This window comes from Brachyistius frenatus, unplaced genomic scaffold (genome assembly GCF_029030835.1).
Source record: "Brachyistius frenatus isolate BFR_SWC_R1_liver_20210118 unplaced genomic scaffold, ASM2903083v1 Contig_132, whole genome shotgun sequence".
NCBI lineage: Eukaryota > Metazoa > Chordata > Actinopteri > Embiotocidae > Brachyistius > Brachyistius frenatus.
Window position 1 is genome coordinate 114216 of NW_027210731.1, and position 18763 is coordinate 132978.

The 18763-nt window shown below is 42.1% G+C and overlaps 1 protein-coding gene across 1 annotated transcript; it reads left to right on the plus strand.

The window, feature by feature from the left end:
• The first annotated feature begins 1673 nt into the window (after positions 1–1673).
• On the plus strand, positions 1674–18677 carry LOC138630361 (cAMP-dependent protein kinase catalytic subunit alpha). Its single transcript, XM_069714657.1, has 11 exons — positions 1674–2361; positions 4255–4316; positions 6023–6151; positions 7405–7503; positions 9709–9791; positions 9946–10072; positions 10400–10495; positions 11103–11225; positions 12764–12823; positions 12924–13028; positions 13115–18677. The coding sequence occupies exons 1-11, from the start codon at positions 2316–2318 to the stop codon at positions 13238–13240; spliced, it is 1056 nt and encodes a 351-aa protein (XP_069570758.1). The 5' UTR covers positions 1674–2315; the 3' UTR covers positions 13241–18677.
• The last annotated feature ends 86 nt before the right edge of the window (positions 18678–18763 follow it).

Sequence of the window (18763 nt, forward strand, 5' to 3'; positions counted from 1 at the left end):
CCTTGTGCTGCTTATTGATAATCACAGTATCTTACTTGCAGCTGCTTTCCACTCTGACTGGTGAGGAAGGAAGCGCAGCAGCACGTGTGTGTGTGCACATCGGCCCACTCTTCACCCTCCCTTCTCCAGCTCCTTTCATTTTTCCAATTTCATTCATAAAATGCAGCAACACCACTCCACCATTTTCACTCCAGCCTCATGTTGCTAGGCAACTGCAGTATAAAAATGGAGGGGGGAGGCGGCGCTGTCTACTCTCACCCATTTTATCTTAGTTGAAGGGACTAACTCCCCCATCCATCTGTTAGCTCTGTCTGCGTCTCACATGTTTTACACGGTTGAGCACGACAATGAAAAGTGCCGGAGTCTGTTGCGCGCATATTCATATTTGACATTAAAATCCATATGCAGGATTAACTGTCCCCCAATAGCAGCCTGTGGCAGCGCTCCATTGATTAGTTGACCAACGGGAAATGAGTCAAGTGCCACCTGTCAAATAAAAATGCCAAATATTTACTTTTCTGCTTCAGATCCCTGTTTTGGTGTTACAATGTTGGGTGCACAAAACAAGCCATCGCCATATGTTTTGTGGAATGTGTAATAGGCATTTTGTTTACCATGTACTTCCTCTATTTTACAGAGATTTATTATGATAATAACTACAAATGAAAACAAGTTAGCTGCAGTCTAAAACTGTAGCTTCGTCCCAGAAGTATAAGATTAACCTGACATCGCCACCCACGCCATATGGCAGGTAAGCACCGATAACAAAGCGTTGATAATAATAATACATTTCAGCTTGTTGCATAAAATGCATGCTTGCACAGAATAAGCAATTTAGAAGGTGGCTGCAGATCCCTAATATGATGTCAGACCCTGCAGTGTAGCTGAGGGATCTCCTATTTATAGAATGAATGTTTGTTCATACTGTAGGTCCTTTTTAATCTGTTTTGTTTAACCAATACAAACTCAGATTATTATTGAAATCAGATATTCGGATGCAAATCCATGTGAAATCGTCTCTTTCGAGGATCCTGATGATAAAGGGCCCTTCGTCATCTGCGAGGCTCGCCCTGCAGGTGATCCAGGTGCTGGGGCGAGGAATCTGACTCACTGGGAAAGATTGTTGTGCACGGATTGACGGACAGTTTCTGGCTCTGCGTGTTTTCATCCTGCACCGATTGTAAAAAAAAAAAAAAAAAAACAACCTGTCTTTTATTTCCTAAGATTAATTTCCCACTAAATAAAGTCGTCCTTCCATGCACGGCAGTCTGCGAGATGTTTAGAGGTCCTGCCAGCCAGACCGCGCCGCGCGTGCGTTAAATTCTCACCAACATTTCTAAAAATAGCTCGCTGTTGACGTCACTTAGCCAAACGTGTATCAGTCGCTTTCTTCGCTTCCTGTCAATCGTTCCTGACAGCCAATAGACATCCTCGCATTCACCGAGATTCCCACGGTTCGTCCGCATCAAGCCAATGGAGGACAGAAACCAGAGAAAGTGGGCGCGTACGTCGTCGGGAGGAAAATAATCGGTGACGTTCCCCTCGCTCGCTTTGTGTTGGGCGGTAGGACCATAGACGTTTATATGTCTATGGGTAGGACGCTGATAGATTGCGAATGGCCAATCAGAGCGCTCCGCCGTAGAGATGGCCAATCCGGAGGCTAGTTTCAGCTGTCAATCAAAGCCGGTTCAGACAAGTAGGCGGGACGTTCACTCGGCTGTAGTTCCGTCATCTCGCTCGTCTCCGAGGCTACGGGGGGCCAATGTTGATTTGGGTGAATTCCCGTCGTTGCCGGACCCCGCCGAGGTTTAATTCTTAAAAGCTGGGTTCGGTAACGAATAGGGTCAGTTTTTTCTATTGAGAATTGTATCCCCGCCTTCGGTATCGTTGTTTTTTGGGCCGGGGAGAGGTGGGGAGCCGGGGGGGGAGGGGGGGGCTCGTTCGGCGGGGGCTGCAAGGAGGGACAGGCGAAGACTGGATCCTCCGTGTTCAGGCCAACTGCGCCGAGCTCGGCCTGACGGTCCAGTGAAGCCCCAGCGACCGAGGTATCTCAACGGTAGCTCCCCGTGGATTAAAGCTCGATATCGGTCACCGGTTGTTGGTGACCGTGGATTGAGTGAGCGCGCTTCACTATCCTGTCTCGCCGTGGCGCCGCATCAGCAGCTGTCAGGCTATTAAAGACCAGGACCTCGGAGTTAACGCTCGGTACTGCTGGATTTAGGAAATACTGTTCAGACCTAATCAAGATTAGACCGGCTTGAGGAGGCTGCAGGGCGGCCAGGAAGCCACGGATCGCCCGTTGACAGGTTGTCATCATGGGCAATGCGCCCACGGCCAGGAAGGGCAGCGAGATGGAAAGCGGTGGGTACCGTCGTCTGTGCACATCACTCCTGATCACCTGCTCTGTTAGAGCCTCATGAAATGACCAGAGACGATGTGGCACAGCAGGCTATGTTAGCTTCACACAACATGCTGTACAGCGGCCTATTCCAGCCATCTGATTTATGAAGATCCACTCGTATGTCTTTGTTGTAAATGAATGAGCGTGTGCCATGCAAGCGCCCCCCCCCCAAAAAAAAAAAAAAAAAATCTAAATTACGCTGCTACATTTCAATTCAGGAGCATGCCATAGATGTAAAGGTGTCTTAAAATGAGGCTTTGTGGTACTGTTCACTGGTGGACAGGGCATTTCCTAGTGAAGGTAGAATGAAACAGGGTGTAGTGCTGTTTCCATTACCAAATCACTTTATGAGCTGCAAAACAATTGCAAACAATTGTAGGCTGCAAGGACCTTGGCATCTTCACATCCTCCTGTACTCAAATGTTGGCGAGATCACAACACGCTGTGTCAGATATTTCCCAAACGCTCTGTGCCTGTTGCTCTTTGGAAAGAGGTGCTGCTGAACCTGTGAGTGGGACTATTGGATATGGTGGACCCTTTGAGGTCCGGAGGTTTGGCTGAACGGGTCTGATTGTGTCTCCTGTAGTGTTTTGTCCAATGCAGGATGGCTGTGATGCAGAAGGATGAGAGTGTGAGGCTGCTGGTGTATTTTTTTTGGGGGGAGTAGTGATATTTCTTGGACTTTTGTTTTTTACCCTGACGTCTAAAGTACCAAATAATTTCTTTCTTTTTCTAACATACGGTGGCAAAACACCTCACTCTGTTATCAAAGAACCGGGGATTACGTGAAGTAACCCTACGTTTGTCTACAGGAAATGCACCTCAACCTGGATATTGGTCAACTAGGTTGGATATTGTGCGACCAGAGTGTGTGATTATCCATGCAGTAACGGTTCATTGCTATTTATTAACCAGATACTTGGGATGCACGATAGTATCGGCACATCGTTAGTATCGGCCGATAAAGGCTTTAAAATGAACTATTGGCAAATAAAACTTTAATGCTTTAATAATTTCTTGATGCTTGACTAAATGCTCAACGTCAGGTTGGTCTTCTGTTAATCGTGAAAGAGCGTCCAACAACATGTCTGTGTAAACATTTTTTTTTAAGTGTCCAAATTATATAGCAAACTTGGTATTTGCAATGATTGCCCGGCGGCGGCCCGGTGAGGAGGAACCACATGGCATTCCTTCTACACTGCACATGTAATAGCCAATATTAAGAGCTGTCATCCTGATCATTAGTACGTATTTATGAAGGACAAAGAGAATATTTGCCTATACTGGTATCGGCACAGTAGCGCTGTTGCCTCAGTAAGAAGTTTCTGGGTTCAGATCTCGTTCTCTGACCTTTCTTTGTGGAGTTATGTTCTCCCTGTGCCCTGGCGGGTTTTCTCCGGGTACCCCAGCATCCTCCCACCGTCCAAAACCATGCATCTTAGGTGAATTGGTAACTCTAAATTGCCCATAGGTATGTGTGGCTCTGTGTTTCTGTGTTGGCCCTGGCAACTTGTCCAGGTTTGTACCCAAAGTCAGCTGGGATAGGCTCCAATCCCACCCCACCCCCCTCACTAAAGCGAAACCATGCACGTAATTAAAATATTCCAAAAATGCAAATGAAAACATAAGACATAACCTGAGATCTATTTAACTGAAAGTCTGACTGGTTGAATTCATAACGTATACAAGGTATCCTACCTCTTATTTCGTGGTTTCTTTCACTCTCTCTCTTCACACACACACACACACACACACACACACACACACACACACACACACACACGCACACGCACACACACGTATCACTAAAGTCTTTTCTTCTGTAAACACTGCTGTTTTTTCCCCCTCCACAGTCAAGGAGTTCCTTGCTAAAGCCAAAGAGGACTTCCTCAAAAAGTGGGAGAGTCCTGCACAGGTTAGTGTGTTCTCCTAACGACATAGAAATATGATAAACAAAACTCTTTCTATTTTGATCGTCCTTTTTGTGCACGTGTTATCATACATACAAACAAGTCCGAGTTTTCAGTCCCATTCGTCGTCACTTAAGCTATGTAGTATGGGCTGCTGTCTTTAATTTCTCTTGCTATTGAACAATGCCAGTCATTCCTATTTGAATTACACTTCTTTAAAAGTAATGTGCAGTCCCAAGGTTTTTTATGTTTCATCAGCTGCCAATGCATGTAAATGACAGCCACTTCTTTAGATCATTTCAATATATTGGGATGGCGATAATAAATTGCTCATAAACTATATCAGTTTTGTTGTTTAGGGGCTAAAACTGAAATCTTAGTGATACTGTAATCATATTGTCTGTAATATTGTTCAACCATACTGAAAAACCCACAAAATGAGTTACTTAACCTTTTGATTTATAAAGAGGTTTGTCATATTTATGAATCTCCATGTGAATTTGATCACACCTTTGCATATCATATATAATATGAATCACGTAGAGATATTTTGGGAAAATATTGTTTTTCTTTTCTTTTTGTGGTGTCGATTTCAACTGTATCATTCAGCCCTAAAGAAATATGTTTAAAAACTCGGATGTTGTGTTCCCTTTCATGCTACAAATATTTTAGGTCTCCCAAAAAGTGAACATACTTTACAGACAAAGATCAAACACATGTAGGATTTTTATCAATATTTCTTAACTTAATACATTATATCATTTTCTCTGAATCATATAATGGATTTGATGTATCAGACACTGACTATTCAGGTTTCCAAACTAAATTGTTACATTGGTTGCACTGATGCTCCTGACTTTTTTTATTTAGATGCACCCAAAATCTTTCACCATGTCTTTTCTGGCCCCACAATAATAGTGAAGTGTTACCTTTTTTGTCATTTCCCATACACATTGGTGAGCACAATATTTAGTCCGACAGATTCTTGGCCACGTGCAGCTGAAATGGTGGCACTCTGGAGCCCTGATTTGAATAAACTAAGACCTCTTTGATTCTGATTGGTCAAAACGTGTGTATTATTATAAAATATGTATTTTTGTATATGTTGCCATGATGCAGAAGTCACTGTTGTGAATTGATATTCATCAAGCTATTCCTTCTAGTAAGATGCAGCTCCTGTTACATTACAGTATTTAAAGTTTTTTTTACAAGACCAATAAAGATGACACAAAGCTTTCACTGACACGTTTTTTTTGCCCCCTATTGTGAGTAATAGTTATGTTTTGATGACTGGAAAAAGTGGAAAAAAAATGGGACATTTCATTCTGACTCAGCATGTGTCAGTTTGACTGCATTTTTTTGAAAGATAAATGTGTAGATCTCAATGAGGATTGTTTTTACAGTCTTACATAATAGTATTTCATACAAATCACATTTACATTGATATTCTGTACATTTACAATAAAGCCTGTATGCACACATGTCTGTTGTGCATACTGTAAAACAAATTATTGTCAATCGTATACACCATGTTTCATATACATTGTATACTGAATATGACATGCACATGCAGTATACCTCACACGCACAGAATGAGCGTTAAATGCGAGTATGGGACAAGTGGAAAATAGAAATTCACTTCCACCGACACCATCCTCTACCTCCCATTTCCCCCCAAAATTAGCTAACCCTTTTTGTTTTGTCTGTTCAGAACACTGCTGGCCTGGAGCAGTTTGAGAGGTTGAAAACCCTGGGCACGGGCTCATTTGGCCGTGTTATGCTGGTGAAGCACAAAGAAACGGGACAGCATTATGCCATGAAGATCCTCAACAAGCAGAAGGTCAGTATGGGTCGGAGTTCAGAATGTCAGCCGGGTCACAGGACAATGGAGGGTGTTTAAAGGTGTCTGTTATCGAAGGACACTCACAGTTTGTGCTCCTCCAGGATGGTCATAGAAAACATGGAAATGTTATTGGTGTGAAAATTGCACTCACAAGACTGTAAAATGAACTTTTTGCAGAGATTTAAATACACGTGCGAGCTTTATCTGAATCCACCTGTGCTGAAGCAGGCGTCAACTGGAGTGGCAGAGCTGAAGTTGCCTTTATGCAGAATACACCATGTAGAGTAATTTTAGTTCCCAATTTAGAGAATTGTGCCTAAATTTCCCCATGTCATATTTATAGATATTTTTATTGATAAAATGCTCAAATGGGAAAATATATTTGGCTGTGTTGGTAAAACTGTTGACTGTCAGTATGTTCTGGTGAAATGGTAAATTACCTCATCTGTTGGTCTCGCAGTGACTTGAATGCTGTTCACACTAAATATGTTACAGTAAAATACAAATAAAAAGAGGAACCGTGTACCAAAGCCATTGTAACATGAAAGGGGAACAATTAAGAGTTTTCTAGCATCTTATAGTTACACCAATATCCTGTTAGAAATTATACTAGAATTTCTACCTCACAGTTGTCTGCCTCCTCCAGCCAGGCAGGTTGCAGGTTAAATCCATGTATGTCCACATTTTTATAATACATGTTGTGAAAGAATATCTGTACGTGCTCACATGCTTGGCCAGTAAAGCTGAATGACAGTAGACAATTCTTCAAATATGGATGTTGCTGCAAAGAAGCTACGAGTTCTTGAACGCGGATGCTTCACACACATATTCAAACCAACAGCACAGAAGTTTAAAGTCAAGACAGTTGAATTTTTATAGCACATATACAACATAAATACAACAAAGGTTGCCCAAAGTGTGCACAATATTAAAATTAGAATTAAAAACAATCAGAAGGACTGAAAATGTTTTCAGCAATTCAAGACAAAATAAGTAATGAAACAAATCGAAATAAATTTCAACCAGAGGAACACACAAGAATATGCATGAGTAGTAAATAATACTCAAAAAACATGAAACTAAAATTAAAATAAAATTGGACCTATTCTGGAAATGCCAAAACACACGTTTGCAATCTTGAAAACGTTCAAAGACCTGATCTGAAGTCTTTCTTTTTTTCTGATTTGAATTTTACATTTGTTTTATTATATAATAACATATAGCCACTGTTTCTCCCTTTCTAACTCTAGGTGGTGAAGCTCAAGCAGATAGAGCACACTCTGAATGAGAAGAGGATTCTTCAGGCTGTCAGCTTCCCTTTTCTGGTGCGGTTGGAGTACTCATTCAAGGTATGGAGAACTTTAGAAGGTGTGTGTGTTTAGACAATCCTGTGTGTGGCCGTGTGATGACAGTGAGTGACTGGTTTGTTTTCTCCCGTCCACTCCAGCCGTTATCCATCACACTACCTCCATCACACTACCTTTAGTGTTTCTCTGATATGTTTGTGAATGTGGTCCATTGAAAACGTAAATGTTTTACCTTAGTACACCCACATAGTTGTCTGATGGCACTAGGCCTGTCACAGTTATTACATAATCATAATCATAATTATTTGAGCTGTCCGCAACCATCTTGAAAAACTGTTTGAATTATTTCCTTTCAACAGTTAAAAAAAAACCAAAACGGAACTAACAGAAATGTTGTAATTTGATCACTATTTCCACATCATTTTCCACCGTTTTGAGGTGTGAATGACGCTCCTTTAATGATGTCATCTGTCTGAGTCGCCTTCTTCTGTGGATAATCAGCGCCATTAGCTTCGAATGTTTGACTGACCACATTTCGATGAGCCTCTGTTGACATAAACATATGTTGACAAATGTTGACATATTTAGTTGCAAAGGCAAACATCACATCACCGCTAGAAAAATGGTGGCTCATGATACTGCTGATGAAATGTCCATTATATTATATCTTAATCTGTGTTTGTTGTAACTCATTGGAGCTGGAAAAATGGTCGTAGCCTGCCAATCTGATAGACGAAGCCAATGCTGAAGTGGTTTTAAAGTGCAATTACATTGAGGGCCACCAGGGGCTGGCTAAAAAAAAACCTCTGGCTCCAATAGACTCCCATTTAAAAAGCGTCAACTTCTCTTGTGAAATACAAAGTTAATTTTTTTTTTTTGCCACAAGTCATAATAGTGTCATTTGGTAAATTAACTTCTTCTGATCAGTGTGCTGTTGGGCCTTCTAAAAAAGATTAATGAATTAATCATATTTCTGGCTTGAAAGAGAGGAATGTTTGGGGGGGTGGGGGCGTGCCCGGTTTAATTGACATGGCCGGGGTGCAGTCAGGTTTCAGGTGGACGGGCCTTGTGTGCTCTGCTTCTCCGTCAGATCCAGCCCTCACTCGTCCCCAGATCGACCAAATATGGTCACTTCTGGCAAAAAACAAAACAAAAACAAGATTGTGACGACCAAAATGCCAGAGTCAAGGCTTCAAAACAGCTCATAAACCAATTTGTGACATAACAGTGGGTTTCCACTTGGAGCCAAAACAGTAAGCTGAAAGAGGCTAGAACGCTCTGTAGAGTTGAGGAGAGGCTCGCAGAGTTGGGGATAATTAACTGCAGGTTTGTCACTGCAAGCAACACCTCACATTATACATTCACACGTCGCACACAATTTACACGCATGTGGTCCATAGTTAATATAGACTATTGATTAGTACAGTTTTATTCATCTGAACTGTGAACTTCTCTGGTCGCCTCTTATCAGCTCATCATGAAAGACCACTCCCAAGCATTGACGGCGATCTTTTCTGCCTCATCGTCATATAACTGTCCTTTTGTTTGTTTAAAAAAAAAAAAAAAGTCGACCGCCATCTGTAGTGTTAACTTTATGCAATTCATGTTGCACTCATCTGTCAGGTCATCGATCTCATCCTTATTATGACTTCCACCACCGCTGACAATCCTGTTAAGGGTTTTTCATCAGCAAATATAGAGTGAAGTTAGCTTTGTTGGCCACATGAGCGGTAATCTTTACAAGAGGTTGTTTGCACCTGGTTGTTCAGACGAGCGGATGGCCGTACTCCAATTAAGGCCTTATTCAGGCTAAGCTGTTTAGATGCACCTGGATGCCGAGGGCCGGAATATCCTCAATGCCTTAAATAAACCTATTAACATAATTTTCCTCCTGTCCATGTGTGTCGAGCTGCTAGCAGATGGTAGAAGAGTCAACAACAGACAAAATCAACTCAGCTTGTTTAGAGTGACTTAGTTAAACTGCTGTTAGATGCTCTAAAGAACATGCTGTAAAACAGGTTTTGGGAATAACATTTTTAAGTCAAATTATTATACAAACAGTTACAGGCACTTTATCATAAATACTTTGTCATGATAACAATTTCAGTAATGGTCAGTGAATGTGATCAATAAAAAAAACAAAAAAACAATGTCAGTCAGATTGAAACTGTTGTTAATTTGCTTAATTGTGTGTTCACATCCTATATGTGAGTTGGTGACACTAACCTGTGTCCTCCTTTCACTCAGGACAACACTAACCTCTACATGGTGATGGAATACGTACCAGGTGGAGAGATGTTCTCCCATCTACGAAGAATTGGCAGATTTAGGTCAGTGTCCGTTATGCGGTCAAGCTTTACAGCCAGAAAGAAACAGTAGACTTTCGTATTCTATTCCGTTCATTTCTACTTTATTCTGTGCTCTGCTGTTCTATGCACTGAGCTGGTGTGTTTTCGTCTCCGTGTGCTTTTTGTGTGTGTGCAGTGAGCCTCATGCTCGGTTCTACGCTGCTCAGATCGTTCTGACCTTTGAGTACCTGCACGCTTTGGACCTGATCTACAGAGACCTGAAACCTGAAAACCTGCTCATAGACCAACAGGGCTACATACAGGTGATTGTTTTATATACCTGCAGAACTAATGACATTCCCATCAGCCTCAGTGGTGCTTTGTGCAATTTTCTGTGTACTGTATGCTGAATGGTGCGCCATCACATTGCTGCTGCCTCGTAGTGCAGATTCTGCCACCCTCTAGTGGTGAACTATGAAAATAACAGCCGGTGACAAGATCACGCTGCTCCAGGATGCTCGTTCTTCTCCCGCTCTCTCTACCTCCGTCCGGCAATTTCCTTCCTGCCACCTTTCATGTAGTTAGTTAGTTGTGTGTCTGCTGATTTGTCTTTTGTTTGTCCCGTCACTCATTGTCCTCTCCTCTCTCAGGTTACAGATTTTGGCTTTGCCAAACGTGTAAAGGGCCGGACCTGGACACTGTGTGGCACCCCAGAATATCTGGCCCCAGAGATTATTCTCAGCAAGGTGAGCCACCATTCTTCCCCTTTTACAGCTGTGTGAAATCGAAGGTGGTCAGAGGAGTGCGATAGAAATTTGAAGCTGCTGAAATTACTCAGAGGCTGTATTCAAAATCAAACATATCGGACATTTATTCTTGCAAGAAGGAGCAAATACATGTACACTCAAAGAAAGGTGTCCAGCATTGCTCGAAGTCTCTCCTCCGTAGTTCAGCTTATATACAGTGTGACAAACAGTTGACAGTCACCCCCATTCCCTCTGTATATCTGATTTTGTGGATAATACTGAGTGAGGTCGTTGGTCACAAGATAAAGGTACAGAGACGTCGTAACTGAGACTATAGAACCATGTTGTGCAACGGATAGACAAACATTTGACAAGTATGATGAGTTCATTATTTTTCCATCAGAAGTACAAAAGGATTGTTTCCACAAACTGTAAATACATTACAACACCTATTTTTTAAAGACACTTAACATGGTGAGGCTAAGACCTTATGCTATTATAAACTTCCTAACACGCGGTATTAGGGTTGCTGATATTGAGAAAAAACACAATCTTGATTAACGTTATATAACGCTGTATATTTCTCCTTCCTCGATGAACCCACCAGGGGTATAATAAAGCCGTAGACTGGTGGGCGCTGGGTGTACTCGTCTACGAGATGGCAGCAGGGTACCCACCTTTCTTTGCTGATCAGCCCATTCAGATCTATGAAAAGATCGTATCAGGGAAGGTGAGTTTGACTGCTCGATTGAACATCTGTAACATTTTGGTGGTTTAGTCGAGAGACTGACTTACAGTATATCCTCTGGTTTATATTGAAGAAGTGTATTCCAGTTTGGTTTATATTTACAGTGCACCTCAATTTTGAAAATGAACAAGGAATGTTAGCATTTCTCGTGCACAGCATTTTCAGATTTGGGTCAAGCGTGCCTCTGCACACTTTGGAGTATTTTCCCTTGAATTATGTTATGTTGTGTTTGGTTTCATCTGAATTTTGTGGTCATTTTGAAGATGACTTCACCACCTTAACGGTAAATGCAACGAGCAGTGTGTTTTGTTGTTGTTGTTCTTTATAGAGAGACAAGCCATGATGTATACTGTCATAGACTTTTCCGTTGAGAAGGTTTTGGTTCTTTCAGTCTATCCACCATGTTTTCTATTGTTAGTTTTAGAAAATATGTTTTGATTGTATTTATTCCAAACAAATTGTTTTTGCCTGAACTGTAAAACGCATCACTTTGTCAGGTCACCGCATGGGAGCTGTGAGCGCCTGAAGTTTAGACAAGAGTTTGGTCCTTTTTTTTACTCAGACTCACCGAATATAGAAAGCATAAACCGACCATTGATCAGTTATTTCAGCCAATGTTCTCCTCGTCTTCTGCTATCTGTGTTTTTACCATTTTCCAAATCCCTGTCGCAACGGGAAACATCGACGACGACAACAACAACAACCTCTTGAGTGGTGCCAAATCACAACATAAATCAGCTCAGGGCACTTAACATAGTAAGGTCTTGAGCTCACAACATTAGAGAGAGAAACCCAGCGATTCCTAGGAACGACGGTGAGGAGGAAAACTCGGGTGAGAGGAGAGCAGAGAGAGAAAAGAACAGTATAGAGAGACAACAAACAATTAACAGTGGACAGGTTGATGGGGTCAGTAACCACAGATCAGAAACATGCAGCTCCGTAGCCAGAAATAAGCGGCAGAAAGCTACAGGGAGAGAGGACAGAGAGGGGAAAAAAAGCACAAACTACACGAGAGAGAAGAAACAAAGCTTTAGATCATCCAAATCATCCAATATGGCCGCACTGCTTGGTTATTTATGGTCTTAGTCGTTATAATGCCAGGACTCGCCTCACAATGTGCAAATGTCCCACCAAAACAAGTTCCCCACCCCGACTCTTTTTTACAAGGCCACGCCCTCGTTTCCTCCTGAGTTTAGCGCCACACAAGATGTAATCGGTTTAAGGAAATTCAAACAAGCCAGGGCGCCCCCCCACTCCTCCCCCCACCCACCCACCCTTTACCAGAATGACGTATGGATGCAGCCAGACCATTCCTCAGTGCGGTGGCGATAGGTCCGGCTGTGTAGAATAAATCTGGGAGGCAGGAGGTCAATTAGGATCACTCGTCCTCCCCGATTTCGCTCACCAAAGTGCCCTTGAGCAGGAATGTATGTAATCAAGTGCAGTCACATGGCTGCATCTATAAAAACACTACCTGAAGCTACGGCTGCTTCATTCGTCTCCTCGTCGTCTGTCCTCAGGTGCGTTTCCCGTCTCACTTCAGTTCAGACCTGAAAGACCTCCTGAGGAACCTGCTACAGGTAAAAAAAAAAAAAAAACGTCTCAGTGATTCCGATGTTAAAGTTTAATTTTCTTTGTTTTAATGTGAAAGTGAGGAAATGGTTTTGGTATTATCCTCAGGTGGATCTCACGAAACGTTACGGGAACCTCAAAAACGGCGTCAACGACATCAAAGGACACAAGTGGTTTGCAACAACTGACTGGATCGCCATCTACCAGAAGAAGGTTTGTGTGTGCGTTTTCTGCGTATGTGGTTGACTTCCCCGTTTTGTTAAGTTTGCTTTTCAACGAGGGCTTTTCTCTGTCTTCAGGTGGAAGCTCCCTTCGTCCCAAAGTTCAAAGGACCAGGCGACACCAGCAACTTTGACGACTACGAGGAGGAGGAGATTCGCGTCTCCTTCACTGAGAAATGTGCCAAGGAGTTTGCTGAGTTCTAGAGTTAGAGAGCAAGGGAGGAAGAAAGAAGGAAGTAGGGAGAGTCAAAGGTAGGCTGGTCAAGTGGGAGACGTACGGAGAGAGCACCGTCTCCTGTCCAAACACAAGCACCAGCTACAAACAGAGGATAAATGGGATAGAAAAGGGAAAAAGAGCAAGGAGACTGATAACCAGCAGTGTTGCCTTTTCTGTTGAGTTTCTGTTGAATTTTATTTATTATGCTGTCTTATTTATGGATCCCTTTACAATGAAGGTGTGCTTCATGGGTGTAGGGAACCCCACTAATTTAGAGTTGCCTCTGCACATTTTCACCCAAGATCCTCCCTTTTCTTTGATGCTTTTATTTATCTTTAATTATTTTTTTTGCACCACAACACAGAGAAATCAGTCATTCTGTTCTGACCTGCTTCAGTCTGTCAGTCTTTACATGAAGACCAGCGAGTCTTGTGTCAGTTTATGTCCCAGTCCGCACAAAAAGTTTCTTGAATTTAAACCGATTACTGGGTAACTTGCTCTTTGCTTGGTGAGCAAGAAGAGCATGTCGGCAAAAAGTTATAACGAATCACACACGCATATGTATGTACTGTCAAGTTAGGAGACTTTGTTTCGCATTTTTCTTTGAACTTTTACTCTCTCGTGATGGGCCAAAAGACAAACAAAAAAAATAGACGCATTGTGTGCTCTAACAAATTTCAGTCAGAGACAGATGACACTTAGAGGAAAAAAGTCAAATACGTTTACTATGTAACTCCATCTGTTATTCTTATCATCGTTAGCACAGCCAGAATCAGCGCATATCTACAATACTTCATTATTAAATGTTATTAGATACTAGTGGCTCCAATGATATCATGTCATGCTAACAAAAAAATATGATTAAGGGATGGAATTATCTCAGTTTTAATGGTGTTGTGAAGAAACACCGTAACATAAAGGTATCTCAGGTTTGAACATATCACTTAATAGACATTTTATCAATGTAAAACAGAAGGAAAAGCAGGAAAATCTGCGATATAGATTTGGCAATTTAAAGCTCTGGTTCAAATCAAGAGAAATAAAAAGGAATATTTCGACTTTTGTTTAGCGTCTTCCATAGATTGCCCTTCCAGAAGATTTGATTTTGCTGACTCGACAATTTGGTTTTCATTAAAAAAAAAAAAAAAAAAGAAGCACTTCCTGTCTCAGCTAATAGCTAACTTACTAGTCAAGATGATTCTGCTTGTTGAATCAACATTTTGGCCCTTGTCAACTAAAAGACACCGTCTTATGCAGACTACCTCAAACTGCTTCTGGCTGGTGTTCCTTGGAGCCCTTTGACCAGTCGCTGATAGCAGTCTGGATAACTTGCTTCATGTTTATGTCCATCTTCACCATCACCCAGTCCTTTTCTCTTCTTACCTGCATATTAAGGCCACACTCCATGTGACAGCAACTCTGTTACCATTGACGTGTTTAAAACATGCAGTTTTTGATCCGTTTTGTTTTTCGTGTGTTGGTGATGATGTAAAGACGACTGCCACTCCGTGGAAACAGCTTAGGAGAAGATAGAGCACCCGGAGGGGAAGAGAGCTATGTGCTGACATACCTGCAAACTCGTCGCCTTTCGGTGACACTCACCGTTTTTCGTGTCAACCAGGTTCATTCACGTGAATCCTGTCGATCCGGAGAGTTTTTAGAAATGTGTGTGTGTGTGTGTGTGTGTGTGGGTGTGTGGGTGTGGGGGAGGGGCCTGACATTAACAAAACGTGAGGGAAGCTTTTATTTTCGTAAAGGCCATTAATGTGCATTGTTACTCTTGTCACGTTTGGACTCACCATGTTTGGAGGCTCCAGTGCGGCACATTATTTGCTGAGGTTAAACTCGATTGCCTCTTTCATTAATGGTTAGCACAGCTAGCAGCGCGGGCTAATCCGCCTGACGGCCAACAAGTAGCTGGTGACGGTGGAGACGGTGCAGGGACCTCGACGAATCAATCCAGGCCAAACCGAGCCAAAGCACTTTTATTCAGATTTGCTTGTTGCCATTACTGGTCAACTGGCTAATATGCTAACAGGCCCTGACAGTTGTGTGGAGTTGAACTTTTGGCCGTATTTTTGTGCAGTTTCCTCATCTCCGGTCCCAAATCCCCTCCCCCCCCAAAAAAGACAAAATTTTGTCCCAAACTGAATTAACCTTTTTATAACGGCCCCAGGACGCTAGTTTGTCACAAACCCTGTAGACCGAAGACAATCTGCAATATCACAGTTATCTTTTATTCATTACAATATTTGTGATGTTTACCCAATGGCTCAGTGAGTAAATTTACTGAAAACGCAATCAGTTTTAAGAATGAGTAATTATTTAGAATTTCTCAAATTTTATGAAAAACTGAAGGCTGCAAGAAAACCAATAATCAATTTAATAAAGTTTATTAACAATTATGTCTGCTTGTGCAGAAACTTGCATTTAAATATGATTAATTGATCACATGTTCAACTTTGTAATTTTATTTTGTTAGGGTGTTTCTTCTATCTTCAAAGAATTACAGTTTTACTATATTACTTTCTAATTTGTCATACGTGCAGAGTTATTGTTTATCCCCCTCTGTCTTAATTAAGGTAAATTGAATATAGCGCTGCAAAATACTTAATTTGCGTTTTAAAATCACTAAAATATTCTTCCGGACCTGCCTACCTGACTTTAGTTTCATATCTTGTCACCTTTTTCCTCACAGTCGCGGGTCTGACTGAGAACAGACAAAAATGTCATTGGTGCATGTTCTACAACTTGTCAATTGAAAGTAAACAACAAATAGCACTTCGGGGGTTCAATGTCTTTTCAGTTCCTGAGCGATGATGGCAGAGTAACAATGTCCAAAATGGTGCTCACTGGAGGATTTGTTCATTCAGAATTTGTCAAATGAAACCGAGTGACACCGATGTCTGTTTTAGACACTAAAATGCCTTCTTTATAGTTATGTTTTAATGTGCCACCATGTGAAGATTTTCTAATTTGGTCGATATAGGCGCCTCGGTGTTTCTCATAATTTAAAACGGGATATTTTGAATTCACGAGTCCCTCCTGTGCAAAACCGTTCAGACACGGAAAAAGATAACAAGCCTTTTCCCAGAATTACACATTTGCTATTTGTAATTGTTTGTGTATCATCTTGTAATATGGAACGATATTTGAAATGACCCACCATGAAGGAATTTGGAACTTGAGCTGTTTCAGATTGTTTATAGCCCATAGCATCGACCTGCTGCGGAGGCCCGGGGCCGCTCTTAAAACGCCGGTCCCACTCTCTGTACGTGGCCCTAGATTTACTGCGTGCTAATTTGTTTTAAACACACATTAATTTAGGAATGTGCACCACAGAAGCACAGTATCAGAAGAAGTAAAGAAGGTCTCAAAGGGTCACTCCAAAGATTCAGTGTTGCACTTCACTAAAACTCGCAAGAGCGACGCAGCAGAGGCTGAGATATCCTGACTTGTTGTGCCTTGTGTGGCATGAAAATACTGAATCCTACATCATCCTACAACTCTGTGTATCTGTGTCCAGTTTGCAGGCTGTCTGGTACTCTTCAACCCCGTGTCTAAGACACATGGGTGGCGTGGCATGTCTTATTTTGATTAATTTAGCCTGGAAGATCATTTTCAGGATAAAATGACACCACTTATGATTCACAAAATAATACAGTACGCATCCAGTGCAATCAAATATCACACCAAAGCGTGTAAGGCACCCGTCAGTCCACCAGAGGATACCGAGTCACATAGTGTCACGTTTTGCCTCACCGAGGGGTGAAAATTACTCGGAAGCATGACCAGGGGTCGAAAAGTCTTCGGATATAAAGTAAGAGTGACCAAAGTGGTTGGATGAAGCAAACCCAGGACTTTCACCGTAAACTGTTTGTAAAAGTGGACGTAGCTTCCGGGTTTGAAAAATTAGGCCAATGTGGAAGTGCCTTAACCTGCAATACCACAGAGTGCCACTAGAGGTTGGCTCAAAGCCTCCCGCTTCAAAGACTCATTCACCTTGTCTCATGAAACTCAGTCAGTCAATTTTTTTCCCAAAAGTTATTTCAGTGTCACTAGATAAAGTCATTCCTTCTTATTAGTTTTCTGGTCGTCCCTCTGAAAATAATTAGAAAATAAGCTTCTAAAAGCTGTGTTTCGGGGGCGTGTCAGTTTGACTGACAGGCCTGTGTTCCAGTCAGGTTACAGCTATCGGTGGGCGGGACGTATTATTGTTAGGTTTCCAAACGTGGTCGCTTCTGGCTCCAAACCGCTCCGAACTAGCAAGACGGCGACGGACAAAATCCAAACTCAAGGCTTAATACCGGATATTCAGAAACCAATGGGTGACGTCACTGCTGGTTGCTGCTTGAGCAGCAGACTAAGATTTGAGGCCATCGGAAAGGGATGCAAATTCCTTAAAAGAAATCCTTTCCCTACCCTAACGAGAAGTACCCCCCCCCCCCCCCACACACACCTAAACCACGTGCCCATTTGTAGCAGCTAAATCGATGGCACCTTACTGTTCACGAGGTCAAGACGTGACACTGACACGGTGTCCTGACGTGCGTATCACAGGCTTTGACGTGATACCACGTTGTCCAGTGATAAATAATTGCCACGGAGTAACACGCGTTAGGTTTGTTGAGTAGTGGAACCACTCGGAGACAGAGCCTAAAAAACAGGCAGTGATGATGGATCCACCTTCAGGCTCCTTATAATGCGACTTGATACTGTGCTTCAGTCCGGCATATTCCCAAGCGAGGGTACAGTTGAAGTGCCACAGTAAACCTGGGGGCTTTTGAAAGAAACGGTTCTCTTCCAACCTGCTCGGCCCACGGTCCTCCTTACTTTTCATATTCAGTGAGCGACGTTTCCACTTCTTTCTCATTGAGCAGATGAAACAGACTTAAGGTTTTTTTTTTTTTTTTTTTTTTATCACTGAAGCTGAAATCACACTGGCAGATAAATGGTGTGGAGAGCTGCAGGCTGCACATCTGCCGTAGTCATCAGCTGGCTTTATTGGTTATTACGGACTAATTTACAAACCATTATTATAATGATCATATTGTTTACATCACTTGTTGAGACTTCACCTCCACTGTATTTCCCCCATGTCAGGTTTAATGTTGACTATCTCAATCATGGACAAAATGTTTGAAGTTACAATTCCAATATGATTATGTGTGTCCTCCCGTGTTTTTGCAGTGATACAACTTCCTCTCAATGCAGGCACAATGCTGGTACATACTGTCGCACTTTTTAGGGAAACGAGACCCCAATGTAAACCATGTTAACCCCTGCCACAAATACACACACACACACACACACACACACCGCAAAGGGAAGCGTCTATAGTCACGGGAGCAGTGACATAAAAACACGAAGTGTAATATTTTGCAACATGAGTATCATTCCAATAAAGTTTTACTTGTAAAATTCTACTGAAGTCGAGTGAGCTTCCTGGATGTGTGTGGCTGTTTGGAGGTTCGGCTGTTGCACGTTTGTGGGAAAGTGACGAGAAGAGA

What these genes read in the sequence shown, in the direction of transcription:
- LOC138630361 (XM_069714657.1), top strand. Translation starts at nt 2,316, where the DNA reads ATGGGCAATGCGCCCACGGCCAGGAAGGGCAGCGAGATGGAAAGCG. An exon ending in CGAAGAATTGGCAGATTTAG is followed by an intron (nt 9,792 to 9,945) that starts GTCAGTGTCCGT and finishes GTGTGTGTGCAG; the next exon opens with TGAGCCTCATGCTCGGTTCT. An exon ending in TCGCCATCTACCAGAAGAAG is followed by an intron (nt 13,029 to 13,114) that starts GTTTGTGTGTGC and finishes CTCTGTCTTCAG; the next exon opens with GTGGAAGCTCCCTTCGTCCC.